The 19,004-nt window shown below is 40.7% G+C and overlaps 1 protein-coding gene across 1 annotated transcript in view; it reads right to left on the minus strand.

Moving 5' to 3' along the window:
* WARS2 (tryptophanyl tRNA synthetase 2, mitochondrial) overlaps positions 1 to 16,831 on the minus strand; it is a 291,282-nt gene extending 274,451 nt beyond the window's left edge. The window contains exon 1 of the mRNA XM_044071488.1: positions 16,691 to 16,831. Within this exon, the coding sequence (XP_043927423.1) occupies positions 16,691 to 16,783 (93 nt within the window). The 5' untranslated portion in view covers positions 16,784 to 16,831. The remainder of the gene's footprint in view (positions 1 to 16,690) is intronic.
* Positions 16,832 to 19,004: the final 2,173 nt, after the last annotated feature.

Below are 19,004 nucleotides of genomic sequence, written 5' to 3' on the forward strand. Positions count from 1 at the left end.
AACACGGAACAGATGAAGGCAAAGCGAGAACTAAGGAAGTCAGAATATTAAACTGCATGCAAGAGCAGATTGTAAAGGACATTGGAAGATGGAGCATGCAGTGACATCAATCCTAAAGGGGCATAAATAGCTTCAAAGCCCTCTGCATAGGAGGCAACTACCTTACAGACTTTCATTCCCCATGCAAAAACTGGATTAACTAGCTCCAAGGAGGTTCCCATCCATGAAGGTTATATACTAATCTGGTAAAGGGACAACAGGGTACAGCTATAGCATTGGTGAAGTGAATTAGCAAGAGTGGACAGCAGACAGCCTACTGGTGACCAGTAAGCAAGCAAATGTTGTTTAAAGGACCACCTAGAGACAAACTGAAAAATTATCCTACCACGAAATTACACAATCCAAGCAGTCAGCACATTTTTTTGACACACCCGAATGCTCTCATGAAGCAGACATGGTCTTGTTCCAGACTTAAGCCTAGCAATTTGTGACCTATTCCCACCCTACCCCCAATTACCAATGACCACAGACCATGTTATATGCCTGTGCCTTAGGGCATCTACAAGCTGTCCCTGTCCATGAAGTACACAGGTGGAAAGTCAGTGACTTTTCAATTTCCCATCCACTGGTCTAAATCGCCTTTTGAATAGGCTTAAGGAAGACCTCAGTTTCACATGAATGGGGAGTCTATTCAACAAAATGTGTAATCTCAGACGCAAGTCTTCCCCTCAACATGGTTTTGTTAGTCACAGACAAGACTTAGAGCCTCAGACTGCGTAATTCTAGTGTTTTTTGCAAATGTGTAGCAGATGCATCATAGCTGGATCAGAGAATGCCTTGCAAGATAAACCTAGATCGTCCCTCAGTAGTCTGTAGAGGACACAGGACAAGGCTTTGAGGTGGTCATCCTAGGACATGCTATTTATGCCCTGTATTTTTAGCAAGGAAGCTCTAGCTGCTCCAGCTGTTGCTAAATCCTGGTCAGGTACATGATAAAGGGTGCACTGTACTCTATTATGGGACTAATGAGATAAGTATAACAAAACTATGGATCTTCTTAGGTCTGGATGCCATACTCTTACAAGTTGAGCCATGTAGAAGTTTTCACCACGTGTTCCGTTTCAGAGTTCCCAAGTACCTCATCACTGGGTCTACTAGAGTGTCATCAATATTGTAATTTGCAGTGGTGGCAGCCTTCTCAGAAGGTATAAATATGCTTTTTTTTTTTTTTTTTTTTATTAAAACAGTTTTAGGCCACAGCACCAGTTATTTGTGTCCGTCAGACCTACCACCTAAAAGATACCTATATATTTAGGAGATTCAGTTATTGTACCAAACTTGCAGTCATCAGCAAATTTGGTCAGCCAAAGCCCCTATACATATGCCTTGACTTCAGAGAAGTATATTCCAAACAGAACAGGTTCCGGTACTGAACACTGTGGGACACCACTAGTAAGAGGTCTCTTGGGGGAGACAGACTCCTACTCCCTAACTTCACATCTCCTATCTGTGAACTATTTAGCTATCCATCAGGTGACAGGGATTTTATGCTTAAATTTACAAGTGTATCTAAAAAAAAAAAAAAAAAAAAAAGTGAGGTATTCTGGCAAATGCCTTTGCCAGATTGAGGTAGGTAGTTTGCCTCTTCCGTGGCTCTAGTGACCTTCACAAAGTCATCCACCAGTTTAGTAGGCACGACTTGCCCTTGAAGCTGAGCTGGGATTTACCCAGTGCTTGAAGATTTATTATGTCTATCAGGTATACAATTTGTCCCATGGCCTTGCATACAAGACCATTCAAACGTAAGGTCTGCCGATGAACCCCTTTGCATTGAAGGATAACTGCTGCAGTCCTCCAATCCTTGGGGGGGGGGGATTCCTGGAAGCTGTTGAATTTAGAATCTAGTGGGCCTGACAGGTCTATTTAGGAGGCATCATGGGATGCCATCAGACCCACTAATGCAGTGTTTTTAGCTTTGGAGAGTGCAGCAAGGACCTGTTCTTTGGTGATAACTGAGGGAGAAATGGTAAATTTCCTTGGGGGGGGGGGGTAACAGGGTGAAATTGGAGCCAAGTTTATAGACTAGCAAATCTGCTATATCTTCTGGTTTGGTACAGGGAGTTACATTTACTATTAGTTCAGCAGGCTGTTGGGCATTTCTCCTTAATGCTGTGTACAACTGAAAATGTTTTATGGTTATCCTTAGCCTTGAGGCCATTTTTCCCTTGATGTTGGTTTTCATGAACTTCATTAGCCCTTAGAGTTGCTTGGTGAGACTGTTGTACATCCTGTGCATACTACAAGTCCACCAAGGAGGCTTGTTTGGAGTTTGTCCTAAGTTTATTTTGGTTTGGTATTGCTGTTATGCAGTATTTATATGCTTGTACAGGGTTCGCAGAGTTTTGATTTGGAACCTGGAATTTAGATATGCCATTGCTTAACAGGAGGTAATTTACTCTGGAAAAGATATTTAAGGTTCTGAAGTTAAAGTTTTAAACCAATTTCAGGGGTGACCATTTTGTAATCTGATCTGACCATTGATGACATTACTGACATCACACAGGGGGGGGGGGTGCAAGTTTCCTCAAATTTGTGAGTGCCAGATTCAGGATATGTGCACCCCTAGTAGAAGTGCAAACTAGCTATTAAAAGGGCGTTTGCCTTGAATAAATATACAAATCTTTGGAGCCTGCATGTTGGTTGTGCATGTATCCAGGTTTATTGTGGGATAGTTGAAATCACCATGAATAGTGTTGGGCTGAAGGTCAGTGACTCCAGTACATTAAAGTATGTGGAATGATAATCCTGTGTCAGAGATGTGGACCTAGAGCTAGCAAGGTTATAGTATTGGACACTACACCCAAGGTTAGGCGAACATGGAATAGCTTAAGCATGTCATATTGTTTGACCAATGTTGAAGTGTGCTTGCACTTCCACCTCATTCCTTTTTGTGAGATACCTGGTCTAAAATGTGTGGAAGGTGTTGTAAGCCTTGCATTACAAGGGTGTCTTCTGTGGCTTTAAGCCATCTCTCTGACTGTACTGCTCTCAAACACCCTCCAAGGAGTGGAGCTTGTTGTTGCAACTCCTAGCAGTGAGCAACACCTTTGGTTTATCTGGAGCAGAATTTGTAAGTTTTATCAGGTTGGCACTGCCTAAAAAGGCATTACAGGGATAATGCTTTGGCCAATACCTGAAAGGGGACCAGGTGCAGACCATCCCTGGCCAAGCAGAGTGGTTTGTCGACCATGTCCTCCAAAAGCAGACAAATACTGGACCTCCTTATAAGGACACCAGTAACCAAGTTCAAGTCAATTTGTTTATACTGCAATACCTTTGGAGATTATCGAATACTGCTCAATGCTAAGCTCATTCCTGTCCAAAAATATGGCTCAGCCTCCAGAAATACATATTCTCAGTACTACCATTTGCAATTATCTGCTCAAACATAAATGCCGATTCCCTTTATATACGTTTGGAAATGTTAAACAAACACGGGCATACATTTGCTTATTTCAAGAAAGCTATAAAAATCTCTTAAACATAAAACAGCTGCAACTTTATCTTGGACTTTTCTATTTTAAGAAAAGAAAATAGAATCTATTTTTTTTTGCTGCATTGGAAAAAAAAAACTAAAATCTTTAAGATTTGAATAAAGACTTCACCATTCAATTAAGGAGGTAGAAAATGCTCAAACTTTTGCATAAAGTTAATTATTTCTCCTTTATTTTTTTTAACTGGGCCTTAAATGCACAATTTCTGTTTTTCAGTCGAAGGTAACAGCATTCTGTGCATCTGATACTTTCCCAAATAGAGTCTCAAAATCCACAGTGTTGTTAATTTTAACTTAAACTAAACCTATGTAAGCTTGCAACAAAAGTCAATCATGGTCAATTGTGCTAGCTGTTTTTTACCCCTTACAAACATTTCTGAATAAACTGCATCTGTTAATAGTCATTCATATTGCTAGAAACAATACACAACTTCAGAAAAAATACAGGGTATAAACCTAGTTATTAGCTAATGTCACAAGTGTCACTGCAGAATTCAATTTTATGTGGTGCTGCGGTAGCGTTGTCGCCTCACAAGTAAGACACTGTCTGGTTCGATTCTCAGCTAGAGTGTCTTCTGCGTGGAGACATGCGTGAATGAGCGTACCTTCGTTGAAGGCTGTGCGTCAGGCCTGGCAAGCCGCTACATAAAAATCAACTGCCAATCATTAGCAGACCGGAGTTCCGCTGTGGCAACCCCTAACCAGGGAAAGCCAAAAGACACAAACAAACATAGATATTTAATATTTCAAGCACCGGTATCAATGCGCCTCTAGCATGACAACATACCAAAACAGCTGTTCCCATAATAAGTATCCAGGCTGTTCTTAAAAATATCTAAACTAGTGCTTGCTTTAATGTAATTTGGTAGCCTGTTCCATGCATCAGCTGCTCTCTCAAAGAGCCAATTTACACACTTCATTCCTGTAGAATCTTCTATATAGATGGTCTGATTCTCTACTTTATAACCCCAAACATTCCCAAAGGTAGGTGCCTCTAAATGCCTTTTATACCTGAATGATATCTCCTCAAACATCCATACGACACGCTGTACAGTCTTTTCACAATAAGTTACATTTTCACATCCATGGATGCCCTTGGCATATTTCTGCTGTACTATTTCCGGTTTACTCATGCTCGTTTTAAGGTTTCCACACCGTTAGCCCATATTCAAGTTTGGGTGTAATACAATTAAACAAGGACTTCATTTCAGATTTCCTATATTTTAGGATTTTTTTTTTTTATATATACAGCCTATAGTTCTACAACTAATGTTAATAAATTATTAGAAAAAATTTAAGTTGGATCTACCCATGTACCAAGTCATCTTGAAATGAATCTACATTTTCAAATCACTGTGTACTATACTAAATATTCACCTTTCAATTTAGGTCTCCCAAATCTCATTCATTTATTTACATTTGTTGACTGGGAAAGTCAACTGGACGCAGGTCCATTTTCAGCGAAGGCCTGGATAGAAGAGCTCCACAATTAAAATATTACAGACAGTTACATATGAAGAACATAGCAATTAAAACATTACAAACAGTTGCAGATGAAGAACATAGTACATTTCAGTAGACAACTAGCATCTGTGCCATCTGCGAAGTAAACAGCAGTTATTAAAATTGTTACAATAAGAAGTTACTGCCATATAATAAGTAGATTGATTACAGCAAACTCTGATGCTTATATGCCTAAGGTAGTTAGTGGGGTGGAACAGAAGTAGAGGGTAGATGTGGGCGAAGTTAGAGAGGAGAGTTACAAGGGCATAGCCAGCATGTATTTAGGTGCGCTTTAAGTAAAGCTTTGAAGTGGGTGCATGCTGATATACAGGTTGTTGGGGGGGGGGGGGTTCCATAATTTGGCTACAGCACTTCTCCAGCATTGTTATTAGCTCTAGTAACCTGCACGTGATTTTTGCTGCTGGATCGTAGTGGTCTAGTGGTGAGACAGGGTTGGAGTGGATTCTGGAGGGATGGGACTTTGAGGATGGCTTACTAGTTTGTGGGCAAGTGTGAGATACCATTTAAGGAGGTGAGGGAGTTCTAGCCAGCCCAGTAGGATGCCCCAGTGGCAAATCTGGTGATTTTGTTGTAGAAGGTCTCTAGTTTATTTACATCACATTGCCTTAGGTTGGTATATATTGGAGAGGCATAAAGTAGGGTGGAGATAAGGTGTGAATTTGCAACTGAAATCCTAGCTGCTTTTTTTATGGTCATGGATATATGAATGTCAAATTGGAGATTGTCTATCTCAACTCCTAACAATCTGGTGTGATCTGTTGGGTGGATAGCAGTGTTGTCTTTTGCTGTGACGAGTTGTTTTGAGTATGTTTGGTGGGTTGGAAGATAAGGAGTTTTGTTTTGTTTGGGTTGAGTATTAACTGGGCATCGGATAGCCAAGTTTCAAAGGAAAAGGCATCCTGTGTGACCTTCTGCAGGTCGGGTAGGGACTGAGCAGATGGTGGAGTCATCTGCATATTGTATGAGTGTGCCATGCTTTGTGCCAGAGGCTAGATTATTGGTGAAAACAGAAGAGTAGGGCTCCAAGGATGGTTCCTTGGGTAACACCAATAGAGACAGGTAGTTGGGGAGGTATGTCATTCTGCCATACAATGGACTGCTGGCAGTCCGACAGGTAACTGAAACCAGTTGGTGACTGACAGAGAAGGATAGGTTATTGAGAACAGAGATGAGTTGTTTGTGTGGGACCATGTCAAATGCTTTAGATAGGTCTAGGAACGTAGCAGGAGAGCATGCCATTGTTTTTATGCTAAAGGATAGTGTTAGTGAAAGAGTAAGGCAGTGGTGGTGCTATGGTTTGGTTGGAAACCATGCTGAATACTGGAAAAGAGATCAGTAGTCTGAGACTTGAGTGTGAATGCATCTCTAGTATTTTGGAGAGTGGAGAGAGAATAGCTAAGGGGCGGTAATTGGTTAGTTCTGTGGAGGGGAATTATGTGAGCTTGTTGACTATTGCATAGTTCTAGGAATTTCTGTCTAGCTGTGGGGGGGGGGGGTTGGTTGGTTTTGCACCAGTGTTCCCAGGCTTTATCTCAGTTTTTCATTTCTGACCTAGTCGTTTTCTGTAGCCATGTGAAGGATTGGGTTTTGTTTCTGGCAAGTCTTATGGGGGCATGGTTATTTAGGATGCTTAGGTAGGTAGTATTGAAAAATTCAACTGCGTCATCTAGGCTGAGGTACTTTATGCCAGTTGCATTCTGAGGGATAAGATGAATGTGAGTGGGTTAAAGTTTAGTTTTTTACATATTTGATGGTAGAGGACAGGTTTAACTTGATATAGGTTTTTTTTTTTTGGAGTAGGAATGTTGGGGAATGATCACTGAGGCTAACTGATAGGCAGCCTGCTATACAAGACTGGGGGATCTTACTAACTAGTATCCAATCCAGGGTAGTGCGCTTGGAGTTATTTATTTATTCTGGCTGGTGACTGGATTAGTTGGGTGAAGCCATGAAGGTTTAGATGATGGGTTGGATGACTGCCACAACAGGATTGCCAGTCAATATTGAAATCACCTAAAATGATGGTCCCTTGGAGGGAGATGGTGGGTAGTACAGAGATTTTCTAGTGGAGGGATATTTTGGCCAGGTGGGAAGTAGCATCCTATTATGTTGATGGTTTTATTCTCGTTTATTTTGAGGTTGGTATATATTATTTCTTCATTGCCAATTTGGGGAGCTGATGAGTTTAGGATCTGGATGTTTAGATGCTGTTTAAATATTATAGCTATACCACCTCCTTCCTCGTCTAGCCGGTCTACCAGTAGGGAGGATTTGCTCACTGGTAATGTGAGGTTTTAGCCAGGTTTCCATCAGGATGATTATATCTGGGTAGTACAAGTGTATTGGTGGCATGGTGTTAGTTGATTATACTTCTGATATTTAGGCTTAGCAGGAGGAGGTCATTTGGCTTTCTACTGGCTGTGATTTGGGAGAAGTTGTGGTTAATAGTCTGATTATAAGGAGTGGGGATGGAGATGGAGGGGCCAGGGTTGGGGTGGACATCTCCACTGAGGGCTAGTTTTGATATGCACAAGGTTATTAAGTTTTATCAATTTGAGAGAGAGCTTGCATATTAGGAAAGCTTTATGACTGTATGCCGTAGGTAATGGATATGGTGGGAGGATTATTTTGTTAATTTGTAGGGATGTGTTGTGGGTTTGCTCTGGGTGCTCCGGTTTCTTCCCACATCCCCAAAAACATGCTGCAAGTGGATTGGACACACTAAAATTGGACCGAGGCATGAGTGCGTGCCTTCTGTGGAAGGTTGGGCACCGGGCTAGCAGCTCAACACCATAAAAGCTCTACTGCCAATCATGAGCAGACAAGGTGATTGTCTGTCAAGGGTCGCCACAGTGGGAGAGGTAGAGAGACAGAGACGACATGCGTTTTGTTTGAGTAGTGTAGTTGATATAATATAGGGGGGGTGCATAGGGATGGTTCTCGAGTTGGTGGGAGAGGAAATGGGGGGTGCATAGGGATGGTTCTCGAGTTGGTGGGAGAGGAAAGCAAAGCGGGTAGAGACCCTGTTAGCTGCTCTTAGGAGGGGTTGTGGGCTGGAAAACAGAGAATATAGATAAACTGTGTTGGTGGATAATCAGGTAGGTTCCCCATTTTTCCACAACTATTTGTTGGATGTGCCCAAGTTCAAGCAGTTCAGGTATGCTTTATGGTAGGACTGTATGCTTTATGGCAGGACTGAGGATATAGTGCTCAAAAGGGGTTGTATTAAATAACTAAGCAGTTGCCCCTCTTGGCAAATCGCTTCCCTAGTATGGGTCATATATAAAACAGGCAGGCTGGCAGAAAATAGTTAGAGCCCCGTGGGACACCCCGACAATCAAAAATTTCACCTGTTCAATTACTGTAGGATTGCCATGTAGCTATCCAGCTTATCAAAAGTAAATCAATTAGTTCCAGTTTATTGATCAGTGTTTTATGATCCTGAAAAATGCTGAAAGTAAATCTATACATGTATGACGTAAAATCAACGAATCAGACAACCCAGAATGAACAAAAGCTTTGACATGTAATGGGAGTCCGATAAATTCTCTGAATGATACGCAAAAGCCACACTTCAGCCATCTGACAGGCAGATTCTTTTTAGGAGGTTAATGAAGGGATACATTTTCCCCGGTTTATTGACCAAATTATAACTTGAAGAGGATAGTAAAAAATAAAATATTACCAACTTCCTGCTACATGAAGGTCCGAACAATTGTCTCTCAAAAAATAAGTCATGAAATTGGAAGGAAATCCCATACAAGCCTACACTATTGCAAGACGTACTTAGAAATATTTAATTTTCACCCCCCACCATAAATACACTTACAACTGAATTACTGATCCAAATCTTAAGTACATTCGCCAACAACCAAAATGATGGCATAACAGAATTTCCCAAAACACTTTTGAAATTCTTTGTTGCATGCTTCATTATAGTAGGTGCAATGCTCATTCCTAGTAATTTCTGTAAATTCAAGGTCTCTCTAAAACCTAGTCTTTACATACAAAGGGTCTCTAGGCTTATGACCAAATATCAAGTCAGCCCAGACTCCCTTGTCCCACATTTTAACTGACTTTACAATGTTCACAGTACTACTGGCTGCTAAAAGAACCCCAACATTATGGCTAAGCAGAAATGAAGAGGCTTATTCACTTACATTTTGCAGCACTTGGGCTTCAGGACAGTTGTTTTACATTAGGAAGGTCTGTGGTCTTCACATTTATTGCAGGAGAGGTAGCTTAACATCCTTCTATCGGGAATTGCTGGTTGACTGCTTAGTGCGTTTGTTCTAAAAACAGTCTTGGTTCTGGTATAAGCACTTGGGTTTCAGGCCACTTTTACATCAAGATTGTTTGTGATCTACACTCTTGTAGGAAGAAAAAGTAAATTCTGCCCTTCTAAGCTGGGAATTGTTGGTTAAAGGCTTATTGTGCCTGCTTAATTGAATTTTTTTTTATGAAGTTGGTGCACTGTTTGCTGTAGCATAGACTAGATTCAGACCTGTTGAATCTAACTGTTTGTATAACTTTAGCTCTAAACCAGGCCATCTTTTATTGGAGGGTGCTCCTGCACCTAGTGGCAGGAGTGTGCAGTTATAACTCATCTGATTGAAGGTTGCTGAACAGGACTCAGTTTCAGTTTTTTTATTGGTCAATTTGTTTAAAGGAGTACAACAGGTTTCTCTAATGTATTTCTCAACTTCATGGCCCTTTTCCTCCCTATTTACATTGCCCTCTGTAAAGCAACAACAATAAAGCATTTACAATTTTTATAATTCCCCTTACTTCTGTAACAGAAGCCTACCTTCTCATACTGTGATGGTTTCACTTACAAAATGATTCTCTCATGTTTGAATAAAGCTTGCTGGAGTCGCCCAATTACTGACATCATCGAGGCCAGGCAGTGCAGGTACTTTTTTTTTTTAATCAGTTCCCTCCCCCAAAGTGACATCACCACAGCCATCTGATTCTAACTAAAATAATAAGACCCACCCATTCTGTGATGTCATGGCTCCCTTCCTTCCCCAGTCTGAGTGCTGTTCATTTTATTCAGTAGTAGTGTAGTAACAATGATGTTTGGAAACACAGAAATTTGGTATGCATACTTGTACATTCTGCACGGCAAATGATGCTTAGGTGGTGTATTGCTTGCATACTTCTCTGTTGTATTGCTTGCATACTTCTCTGTTGTATTTGCACCAGATACTGCTAGTGTGCAGTGCGGGAATAGAAAGATTAAAACATTACCATGGTATCAGAGGTGGAAGTGCAACATATTCATAGTGGCTTAACATGAGAGTAGCTCTAAGCAAGCACCATGTGAAACCTGAACAAGCACCTAGAATTATTCAGTGCAGCTTCCACACCTTATGTCTGAAAATGAATTCACATACTCACATGAACAGGAGTAGCTGCATATTGATGGTTAAAGGTATATGGGCATGTCGGGTGGTTACTACACTGCAAAACCGATATGTAATGGTGGAGATATTTGGAAGGCATGCACAAACACACCAGTATATTAAAGCCATAGCACCAATTGAACTGGAGGCTGGCAAACAGATTTAGTAAAGAATTTTGTCCATGCACAAATATATTTCAACAGTGATTCTTTGCAGTGGCATCCATTATCTGATTCAAGGTAAGTTAACCTTGATGTCCTTCATTTAAAAAAAAATTAATAAAAATTTTACTTTGTTATAAGTGACTTCTGGACAAGAAAAAGGAAGGGGAAAATATAGCAATGTGGTTTGTATGTACAAAGACAAATCAGGGGACACTGCAAAAGTTTTTTTTTTGCAAACCAACCAGTGGAGTAAAAACATATGAAGGCAAACACTGCATACCAACATACTTTGCACATGTAAATCTCAATTTTTAACAAGGTGGAAGCATGAAGTGATACCTTAACACTTAAATTAATAAAGATCTAAACTGGTTAATAGTATAAATGTTTTATTCTTTAGCTCCTTGGTGCAAGACCTTACTGGATGTGATTGCAGTCAAGTAAGGCCATGGTTATACTGCAGCAAAAAAAGTCCCCTCTAACAAAGGAAATGCTAGAGCAAAGATTAAATTACATGAGTCAAGCACCCTGCTGAGATCTGCCAATCAGTGGAATTACCAGGTCAAATTACCCTCAGGACTTTGACAGCTAGGGAAACTAAGTGTTATGGGGAGGGGAGAAGTAAATGGACTGGAATTCATTGTCTCACAAATTAGTGCCATTTAAACTAAATTAGAAGAAAAGGCAGCAGTAAACAGCACTTTGAGTGTGTTCTGTGGCATTTGCACCGTTTCTGTTTTAAGTAGTCATCCAGCAGCAGGGAATGTTACTTGCACTGTTCTATTTTACTCAGTACTTTGCATGCAACCCGATTTATCCAAACCACGTCAATATGCCAGCCTCCAGGTGGTCAAAGTCTGGAATTACATATAAAAATATTTAAAATCCTGTAAATAATCCCAGAGTGCTGTTAAAGTGTAGGAAACAACATGCCATGATGTTTTAAACATGTTTTTTTGAGTCTGTGGGTGCGGTACTCCTTTAAATCAGTTTGCTCTCATTTGCTACTGTTGTATGCAAGGGTCTCTTCTCCTGTGTTAAGCTGACCTAGAAAGAGTTTAAATATCTTTAACAGTCTGGCTTTGCTATAACCGGATCTGTGTACGATTCCCATGTTTCCTGCTACGCCATCTTGTGTTGGTAGGGGCCTGCCTACACTTAGTGGGAGTAAGTGAACTGGTTGGAACTTGTCTGGCATAGGGTGTTTATCCAAAGAGCTCAGGGACAAAGGTTTGATCAGTCAATTCCAGCATTTCTATTCTATTCATTTCTGTGGTATAAACCCTGGGTTTGTGCATTGTCACTGCACTGTTAACCCTTTGCGAGGTATATCAGCTACATTTTTTCCCTCACCAACACTCATGTGTAAGTGAAGCCCTCCCTTGCTGCTACTGTATTGATTTTGATTTTATCCATCCTTACTCACACTTGTAGGTACTCCAAGATAATACCCACTCTACTATCCCTGACCTCTCTTTCACAGATTCTGACAATCATGGATGGACTTCTTATGGTTTCTCCTGGTAGTCTGGTTGACATGGGCACCCTGAGAAAGCGTAGCAATTGTTTTATGTACATGGACAACCCTTTACCACCACCTAGGAACGCAATATGTTGAGACGGAATTACAAAGACCCTAGAACCCTTGGTGTCTCAATCACAAGCCAGTACCATCTGGCACTGAGAAGGTTGCCTGCACAAACACTACAAACAGCACACAGTCCACCACCCACATCTGTACAACACTCCTACATATGCGGAGGTTCTTAAAATCATATTTACAAGATATCTGAAGCAAACACACACATGCATATCACAACCCACGCCACCAAGCACCACACATAGTACACATGACCGTGTCTCACAGACTCCAAGGCCCAGCCACAAACCCACCATGCTTAAATCATAGGAGATTATCACGAGAGACAGACGTGCCACTCACCAGGCTAGACGAGGAGAAAAAGTCACGGTAAGCTGCTGGTCAGGTGCTACAATCTGCCATATTTCACACACAAGTCTCTTAACAGGTACTGTTAGGACCGTCACAGCCCAATGTTGGTGTGAATGACTCAAGACGTACCTCTCTGGACTATATGAAGAGAGACATGATTAAGCTTGCTGAACATGTGTCCCAGGCAGGCATGTCCCTAGCCTTAAGCAGCATCCCATCACCCAGAATGATGCCTCAATACAATCGGAAAATGACAAACTAAATTGGCTTAGTTTCTGGTGTCATTCCAAGTGGATCCAGTACTTGACAGCCTGGGAGAACATGATTGACAGACCACAATGCTTTGTCAGAGATGGGCTTCATCTCTCTCCCCTGGGCTTCAGGCAAAGGCTCTTGCCACCCACATAGTACTTTTTAAGCAAAGTTATGAGCACAAAATTACCAATGTGAATGTGTCTTCTAAATGAAATTTAAAGGTTATGCTGCTAAACGCTAGGAGTCTTAACATGAAACTGCACTCATTACAAGCATTCCTTGCTCTGGAAGATACTGACATTTGTGCAGTCAATGAAACCTGCTTCAAAGCTGCAGACAGCACCCCAGCCTTACCAGGTTACTCATTCTACCATGCCTTACCAGGTTACTCATTCTACCATACCATCAGACCCCAAATAGAAGGCTGCAAAGCCAAAGGAGATCTAGTTTCAATATTTTTCAAAGACACACACACCTCCAGGCTAGTCAAACAGTATAACGTACAGGAGATACTCCAAGTACAGTTAACTGTTGACAAAACACCATGACTCAGGACACCCACTCCACCTACCTGGACTTACTTGACTCCATCAAGATTCAACCCCCTACCCTGACCCTAGGTGAATGACACAACCTAACCAGAGAGGAAGACCTATGCTAGCCAAACACAAACATCCAGAGATTTATAGGTTTCACCAATGCATTGGATCAGCTGGTTGACAACCCCCCCCCCCAAGTGAAAATATCTCGGACGTGGTACTAAATAACATGAGTAGCCACTGTAGCACCCCTAGTGTGTCACCCTGCTCGGTAAGATCCGACCATAAAGCAAGCACTTTTGAAGTCACCATCTCCCCTGACCCACCACTTGCCAGGGTAAAAATAAATTTCCAAACCTGTAATCTCCCGAGAGCAGGTATAGACAGCTTTACAACCACTGTCCCTTCAGTTGAAACTAGCACTAAATCTCCAAACCTACACCAAAAAAACTAAACAAGTACATACACAACTTGCATGGACTCAGCAATAGCCGACACGACCAACTCATCCTTCCTCAAGGAAGAGTAAACCTGTCTGGTGGACAGTAGCAATAAAACTGTATAATAAAGGAAAAAATTGCTGTCCAGGACCAAGAAGGAGCAGGTGTCAAACAAACAAGGTCACTAGTGAAATCTAAGGCTAACTTGGAGTCCAACTTGGCCACATCCATTAAGGACAATCACAAGGCCTTCTTCACAAATCTGCAACCTCAAAGGAAACACCCAAATCTGCTCTGAACTGGTACTCAAGAAAACCAGATACACAAACGCTGTAGATATAGCCAACCTGCTGGCCAAGTTCATTGAAAACTTAATCCCCCCTGCCCCCCCCCATCAGTAAACCAGGACATCCCCAGCCCCTACCCCCTCCTCTCATCACCAGGGAGCAGGTAGTCAATGCCCGCTCAAAGGCAAAAAATATAGCCTCCATAGGACCAGACAACATCCTTGACTGCGTTCTATATGAACTCTGGCATGAGATCTCAGCACCATTAGTCACCCTATTCAACCAAAGCCCGAGTACTAGCTTCATCCCAGCCGAACAGGACAGCCATTGTCATCCCTCTACACAAAGGTGGAGCGCCCACAGACCCAGGCAATTAAAGGCCCATCAGCTTAACTAGCCTGATCTGCAAGGCCATGGATACCCTTATAAACAAGGACACTGGTAACCGCCAAACACTTGACCCCACATAGCTTGGTTTTGTCAAAGGGAGATCATGCCTGTTTGGCTGACTTCTTCGAAACAGTCACCAAAACCATGGATGAGGGTAAGACTGTGCACACTGCCTAGCCTTGACCTAGCCAAAGCCAACAACACTATTCCCCACTTAGGCATAAATAGATAAATTCCGTTAGCTAGGCATCAATCCGTATGTTACCAGATGAGTAGCTAACTGGCTCACTCCTAAAACCCCAATCAAAATAGGGGAAGCCACCTCTAGTACTAGATCCATAATGAATGGTGTACCCCAAGGATCAGTCTTGAGGCCTCTACTGTTTGGGATACACTTTTCTGAGATGCAAGCCAAAACCAGTGGTCTGTGGCTGACCAAGTTTGCAGAGGACTGCTAGCTGGGTGCAGTCTTAAATTCCCCTAATGATGTGAACATCCTCCAAAAGAGCCCTACTCTAATGACTAATGCCAGTAGCATGGCCTCAAACTGAATGCCAAGAAATGTATCATTATCCCCTTTGGGGGGTGGGGGGTGGCACCCTCACTATCACAACAAAGCACGCAGTCATGAGGGACTTGGCCACTCAGGTTGATAGCAACCTGACTTCTGACCACCACATTGCCTCTGTTGCAAGGAAAGCTTTCTACATGGCCCACCTCACAAGTAAAGGTATTTCATCCAGGAACAAGGATATCATAACATTCCTTTACTCCTCCTTTACCAGACCCATTATAGGAGTACAATGCTCCCTTTGGCATGTACCTTGCCAAGCACATGCAGCTGCTGGAGAAACCAGAGAGGTTCCTAACCAGGAAAATACAGGGTCTCAAACACCAATACTGGATATAGATAGTCTAAAAGCCCTCGCTCTATTTAGTCTTATACAGACTGTTCAAAAGTGACCTGTGTCTGTCAGACAAGGCCATCTCAAACCCAGCTTTGATGGAATTGTTGCACATCCTGAAGTCAAACTCCACTTGTGCAACACACACCCAATGCCTCAACCTGGTCTGTGACATTAACAGAACTTGGCAGGATAGCTTTGTGTTCCAAAGATTCCCCCCATCTGTGGAATAGACTCCCTCTCCGTGTCAAAACAAAGTACTTCACTAGCCCCGCTTAACAGGAACCTGGAATACGGATAGGAAACAGAAAACACATCCCTGGGATTCCACTTGTGTCCCTGCTAGACAGCGGAAACGGGTGCTGACTATGGGAACATGGGCAAAATTGTTGGCTAGGCTTCTAAGGGACCCCGGGCTAATACCCTAGTATCATTCTATGAACCTATTCATTAGTATAAAAGCACTCTATAAATTCTGAGTTGAAAAAAGTACAACGTCTCAAAATCAACAAAATACTGCTACTAAAGACTCCAAATTGAAAAGCATCTCAAACTCAATTTGTTTACAAAGTTTTAAGAAACAATGGCAATTTACATAAGGTTTCAAGGTACCGTAGCTCTCAACCAGTCAAGGATAAATTTTATCAGTATCGGGGCAAATCCAGAAATAATCGGGGGCACTTCTAATATTAAAACTGTTAACCCAAGACATTCGTAGCACAAAAGAATGCAGATTAATATACATTTTCTCTCTTCTTTAGTATAACTCATAACCTTTTGTCCAAACCTTAAGCAGAGTCAAAATAAAGGGCAGTTGAAAGTTATGAATGGCATCTTAAATCGTGAAGTAATAAAAACATTAGCATACATTAAAAAGAGTTGTTGAATATTATTCCACTGGAGTCTTCCTTTCCACCTTTAAATATGGCAGCTTATCACATTCTACTGAACTCAATGAAGTATCAGCGGTAGGACTGCGTGGAAAATACCTTTATTGCGACTGCCTCACCACGCTACCGAATAGCTCTTTTACTATTTTGGGGTAGGAAAGTAAGCTATCTGCAATCCAAAATAAATTTAATCAAAAGATGAGACTCGCTACAAATCCTTACTGTTGTCAGACGATTAGGGGAAAATCTACTACCCGATTTCTATACTGATGTCCTTAAATTGCAGGAATGTGAATTAACATACGGCTAACAAAACATCAATTTATCTGCCCAATACTCTCAATCATTCAACAATATATAACATCTTTTGTCATAAAACTAGTCTACCTGACTAGGCGCTGTAAACAAAGATCTGCTACTCCCGAAAGCCGACAAACGCCTATAAATCTTCAACACATTTCTTGTCCTGGAAAGCGCCATACTAACATCTTGCCATACGGTCACATGACAAAAAGTAAGGTGCTCCCATTGAGTCAATTTTCAAAAGCTCGCGATGTGCGCAAACAAAAGACGGGACATGCCATTTTTTTTTGTTCTTGTACAGACGCACACATTTCTTTCTTACTTACTTATTTTTTTTATAATAATATTAAACCCGGCGCTTTTCCTTGTTATTAGTTGAGACGTGGCCATTTTTTTCCGTTCTGACATGCAGGACCTCTCAAGCAATCAGGGACAAATCCAGAAACAATCAAAGAGGGTACCTCTCAACTGTACAGATTTTCGCCTCATATTTTTAGTCTGTTTCCTATAAAATTGCAGTTTTTTTTTGGTAAATCATTGAGGACTGAAGTCAGAAAATAATGGCCCATATTTCAGTTTTAGACTTCATATCCTTCAGAAAATACATTATAAAGCAAAACCTGTTATTCTATCCACTTGCTAAGTTTGTAAGAAGCAATATTTAAAACGTGTCCATATTTTTAGGCCTTTGTCCAGATTTCTTAGTCTTAACAGGTTGAGAGGTATGCAGGGACACAACTAAACATAACAGATTGGTATGTTGTACTTAAAACAAAGATATTTTGTTTCTTGGAGTATATATATATATCAGTGTTTTTTTTTCCAGTATGTGATCTTCCTTGAAGGACATGGGAACTGAAGACTTTCTTGAAAGCAGTGATGGAAGGTTTACTGTAACAATATTAAGCAACACATTCCTGAAATGTACAATTCTGGCAATTCTGGGACCATAATATTAAGACAAAAAAACTGAAAGCCACAATATTCAACTCCCAAACTACAACCCCCCCCCCCCCAAGCAGGAATCCTGGAACCAACCTACATATATATATATATAAATATATATATATATATATATATATATATAAATATATATATATATAAACAAAGGTTAGCGCTTTCGTATACAATCAATTTGTGAACTTCATCAGATAAAGAACAAGCTCCAAATGGTTCAATATATAACAAAAACCCTTTCGTGACATCATCACCCCAATTAATACTTAAAGGGCCAGTATATAAATACATATAAATAAAACAAAAGTATTTGTCTCAAAAACAAAGCACTGGTGTCTTAAAAACATAACAATCCATCTATAAAACACCAATATATGTTTAACTATGTTAATTAATAAACCAGTTACCTTTCTAAAGACTTTAATTTCAGCACACTCTTAAGAGAACATAAGTCATTAAGTCCTGGATAAACAAAGGCATTAAGTCAGAGTTGCCAGGAAAGTTCTTTCTCTTCTAAAAGTAACTCTAAATGTGCAACTGTATATTCCTGTAGCTGCTTCTGTAATTCCCGTCTTAATGTGTAATTGTGCTTCCTTTGCCATGGCATTCAAAAGTTTCTGTTGTGCATCCTGTAACTTGAGTGTAAGAGCTTCAGTGTCAGTGTCCCCACCCGCATTTTCTTGTGTATCCATAGCTGTATGTATAGCTACATCAGCCCTAGTCAAAATGTCCAAAACATCTTGCATACACTTCCTAACCTGTATGTCATGTTTCTTTAACATTTGCAGGTGTTTTTCATTAAGTGCTATCAACTTGTCATCCAGCATTGACAGAATAAGAGAATGTGGATTAATATTCATTTTCAAAAGTAAAAGAAGTCTAGAACTCTTAATTATTTACATTATTTATTAAGTATAATTCACCACCTTCTCTCCAAGGCTTAGGAGGGATTATGATGGACAGAGCTAAAATCTGAGGCAAACTCAGGGACATATGAGAGGTAACAAACTGTACAGATTTTTGCAGACTGTCCAGATTTTGGCCTCATATTTTTGGTATGTTTTTCATACAATTGTGGTTTTCTGGCAAATTAGTGGTAAATCATTAAAGACCGAAGTTAAAAAATAATGACATACATTTGATTTTCAGACTTCATATCCTTCAGAAAAATTAATGTTAATTCAAAACCTGTTAATTCTATCAACTTTATAAGTTTTTAAGAGCAATATTTTAAAATTGTCCTTATTTTTGAGCCTTTGTTCCAGTTTTATTTATGGCCTTATCCAGATTTCTTGCTCTAAGAGGTTGAGAGGTATGTGCAGGGATAGCCAGTCTGCGGTATAAATATTGGCTGTAGGATGGATAGTTCGATCACATGGACTAATGTGGAACCCGACCTCACGAAAAAGTGGGGAAAGGTGATTAATGGCATTGATGATTT

The sequence above is a fragment of the Protopterus annectens genome, chromosome 5.part0 (genome assembly GCF_019279795.1).
Source record: "Protopterus annectens isolate FY-2018-M chromosome 5.part0, PAN1.0, whole genome shotgun sequence".
NCBI lineage: Eukaryota > Metazoa > Chordata > Ceratodontiformes > Protopteridae > Protopterus > Protopterus annectens.